At 38.0% G+C, this 12,678-nt stretch overlaps 1 protein-coding gene across 3 annotated transcripts; it reads right to left on the bottom strand.

The window, feature by feature from the left end:
- Window positions 1-1,987: 1,987 nt before the first annotated feature.
- On the bottom strand, window positions 1,988-11,172 carry LOC309705834 (major histocompatibility complex class I-related gene protein-like). Of its 3 annotated transcripts, XM_082531846.1 has the most exons (9): window positions 10,939-11,159; window positions 9,985-10,065; window positions 6,980-7,249; window positions 6,309-6,364; window positions 6,092-6,152; window positions 4,924-5,244; window positions 3,675-3,758; window positions 3,474-3,491; window positions 1,988-3,346 (listed from the first exon to the last, which is right to left on the bottom strand). In XM_082531846.1, exons 1-9 carry the CDS (start codon window positions 10,976-10,978, stop codon window positions 3,279-3,281), a joined length of 999 nt encoding a protein of 332 aa, XP_082387972.1. In that variant the 5' UTR covers window positions 10,979-11,159; the 3' UTR covers window positions 1,988-3,278. The 3 variants fall into 3 exon arrangements, with proteins under 3 accessions (XP_082387972.1, XP_082387971.1, XP_082387970.1); XM_082531845.1 differs by having other exon boundaries at window positions 1,990-3,346; window positions 6,092-6,364; window positions 11,134-11,172; XM_082531844.1 differs by having other exon boundaries at window positions 1,990-3,346; window positions 6,092-6,364; window positions 10,939-11,157.
- Window positions 11,173-12,678: the final 1,506 nt, after the last annotated feature.

Below are 12,678 nucleotides of genomic sequence, written 5' to 3'. Positions count from 1 at the left end.
TCAGCACTGTAGTAAAATAATTTTCATGCCCATCTTCTTCAAGCCAATCAGTCTCCACTCAGCATAGTTTAAATCACACTACTTACCTTTGATCCTCCCTTGCATTCACTTGCATACACCAAGAAAACAAAGGAAGTGATCATGGACTTCCGCAAAACAAGAACTGATCCCCCTCTCCTATCCATAAAAGGTACTATGTGGAGAGGGTGTCCTCCTTTAAGTTCCTCGGCACCCACATATCCGAGGACCTATCCTGGTCCACAGACACATCAGCCCTAGTAAAGAAAGCCCAGCAGCGCCTCCATTTCTTGAGGGTTCTGAGATGGAACAGGCTGCAGACTGAACTCCTAGTGTCCTTCTACCGCGCCACTATCGAGAGTGTGCTGGTGCACGCCATCCCTGTGTGGTACGCTGGTTGCACAACAGCTGACAAGAAGAGACTACAGAGGGTCATCAGAACTGCAGAGAAGGTGACTGGCTGTCCACTCCCCTCCCTGGACTTAATTGCCAGCTCAAGATGTCTCTCCAGAGCCAGGGCAATTATAAAGGACCACCTCCATCCTAACCACCACCTCTTCAACATCCTGCCCTCTGGAAAAAGGCTCAGATCCATCAGGTGCAAAACCAACAGACTAAAGAACAGCTTCTTCCCGAGGGCTGTCAGAACTCTTAATGCAAACTAAGAGTGTGTAAAGACTTCCCCAACACATCCACCCTGACACTGCTGTTGATCATCTATGTGCAACATCTCAGTCTTTCCATGTTCTGTGCAATAATTTTGGCTCATGTGCAATTATTTTGGTCCCAGTCTGTTTCAATGTTTCCTACACATACACCATGTATATAGTTCCACTCACATATGTATACATATACACTGTTTTTTATTTTATTCTATTTATTTATTTAATTATTTATTTATTTTCCGCCTTCGTTGTATATTGGTTTCTCTTCTTCTTACTTTAGCACCTTTGTGGTTCAGCTACCCAATTTCGCTGTGCAAGAAACTGCACAATGACAATAAAAAGCTCTAAGTCTAAGTCTCTATTCTGCCTTAATTTCTGGCATAGCTTCGATTTCATTCAGCTGTGATAGACCATCAGAGTCTAACAGCCAAGCAGCTTACAAGGACATGAACTGCTGCACATAACAAGGCTGATTTACATCGTGGAGCCCTGGTCTCAAAAACTGGCATAGATGTAACTCTGTCTGTAAGCTGGATTTAAGTGCTTCAAGTTTTACCAACATGTTTAGTGGCATCTTCTGTTAATACGGAACATGACGTCATGTGGTTGGTTGGTTGCGGCTAATTGATTTACATTCGTTTATGTTGGCTAACCAGTGGGCGACCTTGCCATGCACCTATAAGGAATGTGGCACATCACGAACCAAAGCACCATCATGAATTGTCTGAAAATCACAACCATTTCTTTGGCCACCATGAGGTGGGGGATTTAGAGACTGGGCACCCAGCAACAATCTGGTACTTGTCCTGCAGACTGCTAAAGTACAATAAACACTCTGTAGGGTCAGCTTATGGAAAGCACCTCATCCTGATGGTGTACTGGGATGAGTACAGCAAGACTGCACCATGGAAGTAGAGAGGTCTTCACAAGCATCTTTAACACATCTTTGTCACATTGCTCTGTTCCCGCCTGTTTAAAAATATCTTTAATATGCCATTACCTAGGGTGACCAACTGTCTTCTTTTCATTTTTCACGTTCTGTCCAGGGCGTCCAGGGGGATTTTCAAGATTGATAAAAATGTCAGTGATTTCCTATATTCCGACAGAGGACCCATGTGTGTGACATCATCCCTGAACTGCTGCTTTGCGAGTTGTTCTGCGCTCACAGACGGGACAGACAGCAACGTGCCTAATGATGTTTAAAAGATCCCAAAGCGTAAGTGCATCTTTTCAGATGAACTGCAAAAGAAGTTTCCCTCGTACCAACCTGGTAATTTTTCTTTACCAACTTTGAGGAATCACCAGTCGAGACACTTTTTTAAAGATTATTATTTATTAAAGCATTGAATAATTAAAAAGTATCATGGATCTCTTCTGTTCAGAAAACCACAGATACAGCTAACTTCCCAGAAGTGAGTACTCAAGCTTAGAGGTACAGCTGCTACTCTGTTACACGTGTACTAGATGTTTTTCTCTATTCTTTCATCCTTCACCCAATAACTTGTTGTTTTAGTGACCATGAGAGCAACCGTGGCTGAGATACCTGACGATGTTTATGTCTCACATGGTACCGATGACCCACCTTATCATAGTACTTAGTGTCCCTTTACTTTGAAACTTCTACACTGTCACCATTTCTAACAAAACACTGTGTAGACATCTAAATTCTTAAGCTCTTATTTGCTATAATACTTAACACATGAAAAAATCCGATTTGAGCTGACCTCGTTGTTCTCTTTCCCCCTCACCCCTTTAGTAAAAGCTATTTCCTTACAATTGACACATACTTAGCATAATTCACTCGATTTAGCATTATTTCAACAGGATTTCTTATTTTAAACAAAAATACATTGTTTTCCTCCATCATTCTATTCTTTACACTCACATACAGCGTTTAAGGTGACATCTGCACAGAAAGAGTGCAGATGTGACATTGTGCAGTACACACACAGAGAAAGTCTGGGTTGAAAGGTTATTAGAATTATTTCATTGTAGTGATAATTTTCTTGTTCGACTTTATTAATTCTTGATTATATTTTGATTACGTTTCTGATGTGATTAGAGCAGAAATAACTATCAGCAAAAACACTTACATATAACTCTACATATACCCCCAAAGGCTGGATTTCAGGCCTTTTGCTTAATTTCTGACTGCATCACGGCTGAGGAATCTCATTCTTCTTTACATTATTTTACCGAATGTTATTTTAACACATTCAAAATAACCTACAAAATAAAAAAAGATTCTTAAAAAACGGTGTGAACAAACGTGTGTCTACTCGTTTTTTCTCAATCAACGACACCCCCACCAAGGAACACGTCTGTCCAGCATTATCCCCCACCACCTGATCATCAGGATAAATACACCATACAAATTATATATACATTATATCATTAATAGCTATAGCAGTGCTATAGGAAATATGATATGATAAAATATTAAAATGCATTTTACCTGAGTTATTACAAGTTAACTTGAATTTAAAACAATAACAAAGGAAAAAAAGATTTTGTGTAAAAAGTCATGTTTACATAAAACAAAACTGAAATAGACAATCTTCTCAGTTCTTGTTTGTTCAGTGTTAACTGCAGGTGTCAACACTGTGTAGACTCCTCTGTCTGTCTGTGTGGTCTTTCGGAGAGTTCTATCGTGTTGTGAGGAGCTGTTACATCCAAAAGTCCAAATAATAATAACAATAAAGTTAACAATAAATAAAATTAGCACAATATTAATCAAATAATTTAAATCCAGGGTGAGAATACCAGATTAGAGGGGGATAGTGTACTTACAAGAGGAAGGGCATCTGCCTAAAATAAATTAAATAAATCAATAAAATTCATTTTGGACAGTTTTAAATGCCTAACAATCAAACCTTCTCTTACAAAAATCAGAAGTAACAATGTTTAACATGTAGACTATTATATTGCAGAGATAATGAAATTAAGCATTTATGTCTCTACTGACTGGTAAATAAACTTTAAATCTCTTACCTTCTTTCATTTTGTGAATGGCAATTACAGTGACAGCAACAATGATGACAACAAGAACAACCGCTGCAGCAATGATGAGGATTTCTGCTCAGTGACAACAAACAAGATAAAATGTACTGATAAATAAGATGGAATAAAACTGCATCCAATTATTGAAAATATTTTTTTTGACAATTTGTTTGATCATGAAGCCACACACTCAACCTGATGAAAGAAATCTAATTTAAATTGTTCCCTTTCGAGGTCACCACAGCGGATCATCTGCCTCCTTCTCAGCCTGTACCTAACATCCTCCTCTGCTATCGTCTCCAAACCAAACATTGTAGCAGGTCTCACTGCTGCACTGGCCTTTGCTTTGAAATCATTGACCCCAAGTGTTTTACTACATCTGCTCCTTGCATCACAGCTTCACTGTCTGCACCGTCTTGAACCAACTTTCTCTAGAATTCCTTTTTTTTCTTCTAACTAATATCCAAATCTGTGGGCCGTACACACTGACAACATTGAGCATTACCTCTTTGAGTTCCAGCTTCAAACTCATGATCCTGTCTGATACTGTTCAGCTCCAGAACACTCTTCACATGCTCTTCTTTCTAGATTACTCAGTTTCTCTTCCCAAATGCACCATGATAGAACAGTTTGAATAAACCTGGCACTGCTTCCCTCCCACCTGTTCACTTTACACAAAGTACCTACATTCTCTCTGTTATATCAGCCAGCTTTCTCCCATAATCTCTATATTTAAAATCCCACTCATGATGATGATGATGATCCCATGCATTCTTTAGTGTGAATACTTTTTTGATAACATATGTTACATATTGGATTTAAATATGATATGATATCTATGTCAACTCGACTGATGTAACCACAAATGCAGCAATATACAGTGCTTAACAGACACACCATAATTCATGTCACTGAATTTTTAACCCATTTACATGAGCTGTTTTTCACCAAACAAAATGCTCCTAAATGGGCCACAAATAAACAACCAAGGCTTTCATAGACTGCAGATGCTGAATTTGAAACATAGAAGTACTAAACTAATTTCAGCTTGATGGTTTTCTTGAGAATATTAATTTCAGTTTTGTTGAAGTGCTGGAAATTTTTTTTTTTTTTAGGATCTCCATCAGTAATTCCCATAGTAACAGCAACTCTTCTTGGGATCCGATAAAACATTTAAGCGTAACATTAAACATGATCCACAATAACAGCAAACAAAATAACTCAAATCTGTTTGTCTTACTTTGATCATGTCTAATTTTGTTTTTTCGCCAGTTGACGGTTTTATTCAGGTTGGTAATGATGCTGTCCTCAGCGTTAGAAAACTGAAACACACACTCATATCTTTTCCACTCCTCAGGTGTGACTGATGAAACATTCAGGCCAACACTCATCTGGAAGGTCCCATCATTGTTGGGCAGGATCTCTCCAGGATCCACACCTTCATGGATCTCCACTCCATCTTTCCTCCAGAACATCAAGGCCCTTTGAGGGTAGAAACCTGTAGCGTGGCAGCTGACTGGAGAGGAGGGAGTCTTCCAGAGGAGAAAAATAGAAGGAAGAACTGGAGAGAGGGAATGTGGGAAAGAGAAGGTGTGAGAATCGGTGAAAGAAGCAAAGCAGTATACATCAAAGAAGAAGTAAATGTAGTACACTTGTTTGATGAAAAATGTTAATCAAGAAAGACTGTAATAGTAATAAAAAAAGTAATAATTTAAAATGGAACAAGCAATTTGAGCAAAAGTTTCACTTTTTGTCCCTCTGTTTTCTGTGCACAGGTACCTGCCTAACTGTGAGTGTGAGATCTGTACATATTGGATGCCTGGAAACCCTTCCTCCCTTGATCCCCTCAATTCCAATAATACTTTTTGTATTTAGTTTGGACCACTGTAAATAAACACACTAAAGTGAAATTTTCCAAGTCTGTGTCTGGGTCCATTAGCCTTGACACTGATGACTGAGGGACTATTTCATGTTATTTAGATTTTGTTTTATTTGTTTGCACACATATGTGTGTACATGCATACATGTAAATGAAGGTATGTGTGTATATTAAGGGTATACATGAACTCAAGGTAGTGACTGAAAGAGTGTTATAGTGGCTACAAATGGTGGAAAATTGTACCTAAGGGGGGAGGAGTTTAGTAAGTATGGGGTCAGAGTAGACCTGCTACTCCCTGGTTTAGACTGCTGCCCCCATAATCTGGACCAGAATAAGAGGCAGAAAATGAATCGGCGGATTTATTTTGATAATTTATTTTCCTTGTGTGTCATTTACTTCCCAGTTTTCACCACTAATTTTCATTTTGATCTGCATAAAACAACACGTTAACACACGTTGCCGTTTTTTTTTTTTAAAGATCATTAATAGAAAGATAAAGGATGTAGTTTACACACTCATGTGATTCTACCTTTTCTCAGCAGGGTGCTGTTCCCATTTTTCAAATATTTCTTCAGCCAATCAGGACAAGTCTGAGTGAGGAAGATTGTTTCTGCTGAGTTTCCATTAGCATTCCAGTCCTGTTCGATAATGTCAGCTTCTGGTTTCAGTGCAATCCATTTCATTGTTTTAAGATCAAATTCAAGAAGGTTCTCTGCATTATAACCATACTGTATCACACCATTCACCTCTCCAGTGTTTTCATCCCATTCACAGCCTTCCATCATCTGTAAAGTGTTGACAACTGAAAAGTGAATTAGAAATTAATTAAAATGAATAATATTAATACTGTGAGGCACTGCTATTCTATCTTTGTTGTGTTCTTCCTGTGATTTAACTGATCTGACAACATTATATTGGAAAACAGGCGCAATTCATGATTAAAAGAAAAAGATGAAGGACAAGAGGAAAAAAAACAATTCAACCATCTAGGGTATCCGTAAGAACCAGAAAAATAATTACAGGCAGTTTGAAGGCACTAATAATTAATGCAATTAATGTAAGGCAACTATTTAGAACAATGTGTACATGTATTCTTTTGTCTCCAAAAGTTGATTCTGTTCATCTGAACGTAGCATTTTCAGTGGGAGAAACGTTTCGTCACTCATCCAAGTGACTTCTTTAGTCTCAGCTGCAGGTTTCCCTTTTCTTATAAATGGTCCAGATGAACAGAATCAACTTTTGGAGATTTACTTACCTGGATGATTGTGAATGCAACAAGATATTCTTTTGTCATGCAGTTTGAAGCATGTTCACATTAGTAAAATTTCTGGTCACAATCAAGATGCACAAAATTACAATTTAAAATCTAGAGACTAACAACATGATGTGACATAAAGTATAAGAGAAAATACTACACCTTCACTTTGGCTGGCCAGCTGCTGCCACTTTGAAATCCACTTTCTGAAGACGTATGGCAGTATCGCAAAGCAAAGTTCATTGTACGAATCCAACTGAGCCTTGTCATTATATAATGTTTTTTGGACCCAGTCTTGTCTTGTTTCCAATATCTTTTTGCTGCTGTCACAGTAACCAAACTCAGTGCGTTTAACCTCTGCAACTGCCATAAACTCTGGGATGTTTCGGACTTCAGAGGATTCAGTAATAAAATACACCAGTGAGTGTTTCACTGTGGGAAACAAACATTGATAACGTGATACATTAAATAAGAAAAACAATATAGACATTATTAGAAATATGAGTCATTCATTGTGATTCAGCTTGAACTTTTTTAAATGTAAGCTGCATGCGTTATATGCTGCAGAACGTTGGTTATAAACATTGTTAGATAGAATTTTTTGAGATCCTAATAAATATTTAAGATCAAAAGATGAAATGCAATTTCACCAGCTGTTCATAATCCTGGACCTATTCACATTTTTTCCCCCTAACTGTGGGTGTTTTATCTGATCCACATGGTGGCAGTGTAATTAATAATTTCAGAAAAAAAAATCCTGACAGACAGAAACACACGCATAAATAAATAAATAAATAAATAAATAATTCAACTTTGTCACAATCAGTGGGGCTGACTGTGTGTAGAGTCAAAGGTGGACCCAAATGCAGATGAAACAAAACGTGACTTGAATAACTAAACACGAGCCGTTTATTGAGGCTGGCAAATGAACTGCACACAAAAGGCAAAAGGCAGTGCTAACAATAAACTAAACTGGGTGAGCTAAATTAAATAAAAAGCGACAACAGGAACATGGACCTGACATAAGAAAACTTGACATGAACTCTTGGCCTAGAAACCAAGCAGACGATCTGACAATGACACACTGAAAACAGAGGACTACACAGGAGGTGATTAGGGGATGTGGGAACACATGGGGGAACAGCTGACTGACATGACGGTAATGACAGGACAGGGGAAGTGAAACTAAATACAATGAGCAAAGAACACACGACTCCTTCAAAATAAAACAGGAAACATGAGACGCAGACATGACAAAACAAACTTGATAACATAAGACACGCAGCATAAAACACAAAGGGTGAGGGGAAACTTAAATACAGGGGAAGAAAACACAAGGAGTCTAATAACCAAATGAACTTCGCTAATCTAATGAACTTAAACATAAACAGCATCCAAATACTGTAAACTAAACCTAAAACGCTGGGTCAACATACCCAGGAACATGACAAACGTAGAATAAATATTCTATTAAAAATAAAGTTCTACTAAAAATAGTTCCTTAGTTCCAATAGTTCCAAATTTATATACTCATAATGAGTTTTTTTAGAGGCAATGAGTTTGCATATTTCTTTTTCTTTATTTCTTTTTCTTTATTTCTATTCTTTTAATATCAATTTTATAAAAATTAATAATGTAACAGCATGATAATATTTTTTCATCCTCCTGTTAGCATGAATTACATATTTGTGTGCATATTTGTACTTTGGTGTTCTGTGGCAGCTGCAGAGATTAGGAATTATCATAGCCAAGAGTTACTTTGTATTTTTTCTTGCTTTTCCCTTTAATGCTGATGGACATGATAACCAGATGCCAGGGCTGTTTAGGGGAAATTCCAGGTTCATCTTTGCTTCCTTTTTCCTAACTTAAAGAGCCACCCCTGGTGACCATCGCCCGATTCTCCTGTCTCATTAAAACCAGGACCATCACAGGTGACCCCCTTGCACCCTGCCCACCACCTGTCCCACACCCCCAGACTCACAAACAGCTTCTTCCTCTGGGCTATTCAGACTATTAACGAACACAACCTTTACTACTTAAGTAAGCTTTACTTAGTTTTTTAGAAGCAACAGGTTTGCATATTTCTTTTTAGTTCTGAGAACTACTTAGCTTTTACAGTGCACTTTACATCATTTAAAAAACTATGTTGCTATATTCTTTAACATTTTCACTAAAGCTTCTGCTAAACACTTTTGAGACAGAGTCTTTGGATTTGCTAAACTGCAAATGATGAAGAATCATCTGTTTAACAGAAATATGTATCAGGAAACTATTTCACGTGTATTAAAAGCATTCTGCCTAAATCTTGTGGGAGTGTAGGAGTCTAGCAGTGTAAATAAACCATGTTTAAAATATATGTTTTTTATACTACATACCAACCCTTTTCTACTACATCACTAATGGACAGTGCAGAAGAGTTGTAGTGCAAATCAAATTCAATTGTTAATCACTGGCTGATAAAACATGCATTTGTGTTATCCAATTTTTTAATCCTAATTATTTCAGAAAATCAGAGCTAAAATGTTTTGGCTCTCCCAATAAAATAAAGCAAAAGTAAAACCACTGCTCGAGGTCAGATTATATTTCTGTTAGAGCTTGAATGTTTGAATGCATTTCTTAGTTGCACTAAGAAAAGACGCCATGGCAGAAAAGACGCAATAAAAATAAGGTATCTTTTCTTTATCTTTAATGTTAACTATTGTTGTTCTAACATTTGAAAAAATCTTCAGGGCTGGCAGTACTTAGTTTAAACGCTTATCTATTGTTGCATCTGTTCCCGCTTTCACCCACTGAAGCATGAAGTGCTTCACTTGCCTGCTTGCCAATACCTGCCTATGTCCAATACAATGTGCCAAATTCTTTGACTGTAACACAAAGAACCTGACACGCAAACTCGAATGTAACAAGTTCAGAGTGAGTCCCAGCATGTATGTATTGTAGCTGGGATGTTTGCTACATCAGTAGATATTGTGATTTTTACCTTCAAGGAGTGCAGAATAAATATCATTTATACAACTGTTTGACTAGCTCTGATGTCGGAGTGCAAGTGAGTTTTTTTGTTTGTTTTTTTTTAAAGTTGTGCTAAATCCCTATATACATGTCAAAGTTAGCATACTTTACTAAAAAATAATTTGCTCCAGTAAAAGGATTTTGGTTCATGATCTTACCTGCAGAAGCAATGTGACAGCTAAGGAGCAGCAGCATTAGCTTCATCGTCATATTTAGAAAGATGGAGTTGAAGTGAAGACCTGAGAGAAGAGTTGTGTGGTTTTACAGGTTTGTTAAGGTTTGTTTCCCGGTGCAAGTTTAGTTCACACTATCAGTATATGAGGTGTGCTTAACCTCAGCTGACACTCAGCATACTTGAACAAGGGTTTAATTGATATTATTATTATTATTATTATTATTATTATTATTATTATTATTATTATTATTATTATTATTATTATTATTATTGAAAAGGCATTTCTTTTGTGTCCCAAAAAACAATATAAGCATTTATCTATATGTTACCTGTTCCTGCCTGTTTCCTGGAAAATAAAGATGCATCTTCTGATGCATGCATCCATCAGAAAATGATCCAAGATTTTCTCCTAATAATATTAATACATCTGTCAAGTTCCTTACAGCTTATGCCATTTAAGACTGCCATTGTTTCATGGGGATAACATAAGTAGCATATTTTTTATATACATCTTTCTAGACAAAAGATCACAAAGTGCTTCAAAAAGAGATAACAAGATATAAAACAAAAAAAGACAAAAAGTTAACGAAATGTAATTCTAAAAAGATGTGTTTTTAGTTGTTTCTTGAAAGAGACTACTGAGCCCACAGATCTTAACCTCAGTGGGAGAGAGTTCCACAGTCTGGGAGCCACAGTGGCAAAAGATCTGTGTCCCTTAGTTCCCAGCCTTGTATGCTGTATGACAAGTAGGCCCTGATCACATGACCTCGAGGACCTGCTAGGGACATAGTGCTGTAGAAGTTCAGTGGCGTAAGCTGGTGCGTGTCCATGAAGAGCTCTAAAAGTCAGAATCAAATCCCTATATACATGTCAAAGTTAGCATACTTTACTAAAAAATAATTTGCTCCAGTAAAATGATTGTGGATCATGATCTTACCTGCAGAAGCAATGTGACAGCAAAGTTGGGCTAAATCCATTGTTAAGGTTTGTTTCCTGGTGCAAGTCTAGTTTACATTCTCGGTATATGAGGTGTGTTTAACTTCAGCATATTAGAGCAATTATTATTAATTATTAATCATTACATTTTTTTAAATTAAAAAGGCATTTCTGTTATGTTGTTACGGTCGCTGACCTTTAGTGGCTCTCCCTCTGTGAGAGAGTTTTTTTTCTCCTTTCCTGTGTTACAGGTCTGCCTCATGAGCCACAGCTGAGGTGTGTTGCAGCTTGTCAGCCACGGCATATAGTCTGCCATCCTAAACTGCCACGCCCCTGCCACTTCCCCCATTTTGCCAGAGCTGTGAGCTACAGTGCTTTGGGCAGCAAACTTTAGTGTGTGTGAATTTAAACTCTGTGTAACTTTGGCTTTCTTTCTTTTATTGTGAGCAAAGGTGTGCCTTTACAGTGGTAATTAGCTCATCACAGTGGAAGCAGGTAGGGGTTCTCCTGTTTTTGGCTCGACAGGGAGCTCAGCCACTGTGTTTTGTTTTCGGCTAGAGAGTTCTTGGTTTGATTTTTAGTTAAAGGGGGTGTTTTGTTTGTTGTTTTGGCCGGAAGACTCTGAAGATAAGCGCTTCCCTGTGTTCATTTTTACTTCAGTAGTTTTCTGCAATAAATCATGTTTAATGACATGATTTATGTCCCCCCCCTCACTTCAGTCAGCACTTCATTTTTAAGTGGGGCATATTTTTTAAGTCTAAAAACTACAATATAAGCATTGATCTACTTAAATGGTTAGGTATCTTGGGACAGGGGAGCGGGACATCAACAAACAGACTGTAGCGATGTGGACAGTGTACCAGTCAGTTGTGATGAAGAGAGAGCTGAGCATAAAAGCAAAGCTCTCAATTTACCAGTTGATCTATGTCCCTACCCTCACCTACCCTCATGAAAGAATGAGACCCCGAAAACAATTGGCGAAGGCTGGCTGTCCTCACCCTTAGAGATAGGGTGATGTGTTCGGCCATCGGGAAGGGGCTCAGAGTAGAGCTGCTACTCATCCACATCCAAAGGAGCCAGACTATTGTCTTATAGTCTCATACTGTTGCTTCAGATTTTCAGTGTCTGCAACCACATTAGGCAGTTTAGATAAAAAAAAATAAGCTAGAAAACCAATGTCATTCCCTGTGCTGAGAATGATCACTTCAATTATATGATTAGATTTGCCTCGGTAAATTTGACAATGGTCACCATATCACACATGACCTCAGAATTTTTTTTTTCATGTAAAACTCTTACACCATTAAAGAAACCCTATAATCCATCGATCCTTGGGTGAGAACACTTCAAAGGAAAAGGAAGAGCTAGCACAATGCACAAACTGCAGGTCAGATCCTGAAATGGACTGGAGGCCAGTGTAGGTTTAACACTCTTTCTTGCCCAACAAAAGGCAAGTTGCTGCATTTTGAACAGCAACAGCAACCCGACCAATCAAGTCCACACAGTTGAGCTTAACAGTTGGGCAGAACTCTTTTGGCTCTCAGCGAAGGCGGTCGCACTTTTCTCCTCTCCTGCCCTTATCTTCCCTGCTTAGCTTCTTATGTCCTTGTCTTGTGTTTTTACTTACTTTTCCCTGGAACACTCTCTCACAGTCTGTTCTCTAAAACCTAAAAGAGGAATTATGGATTTGATCACCTGAATGCAATTGACAGCCCTTCTCAACGAGACGTCTGGGCTCGGG

This window comes from Aulonocara stuartgranti (assembly GCF_965226115.1).
Source record: "Aulonocara stuartgranti genome assembly, chromosome: 4".
In the NCBI taxonomy this organism is placed as follows: Eukaryota; Metazoa; Chordata; class Actinopteri; order Cichliformes; family Cichlidae; genus Aulonocara; species Aulonocara stuartgranti.
This window is presented reverse-complemented; position numbering and strand designations above follow the sequence as displayed.

Bases quoted from the DNA above. Each gene is read 5' to 3' on its own strand.
- LOC309705834 (XM_082531844.1), bottom strand. From the start codon at position 10,978: ATGGATTTAGCCCAACTTTGCTGTCACATTGCTTCTGCAG. The intron at 7,250-9,984 runs GTAAGATCATGA...TGTTTCCCACAG, and splicing joins CTGTCACATTGCTTCTGCAG to TGAAACACTCACTGGTGTAT. The intron at 5,245-6,091 runs GTAGAATCACAT...CCCTCTCTCCAG, and splicing joins CAGCACCCTGCTGAGAAAAG to TTCTTCCTTCTATTTTTCTC.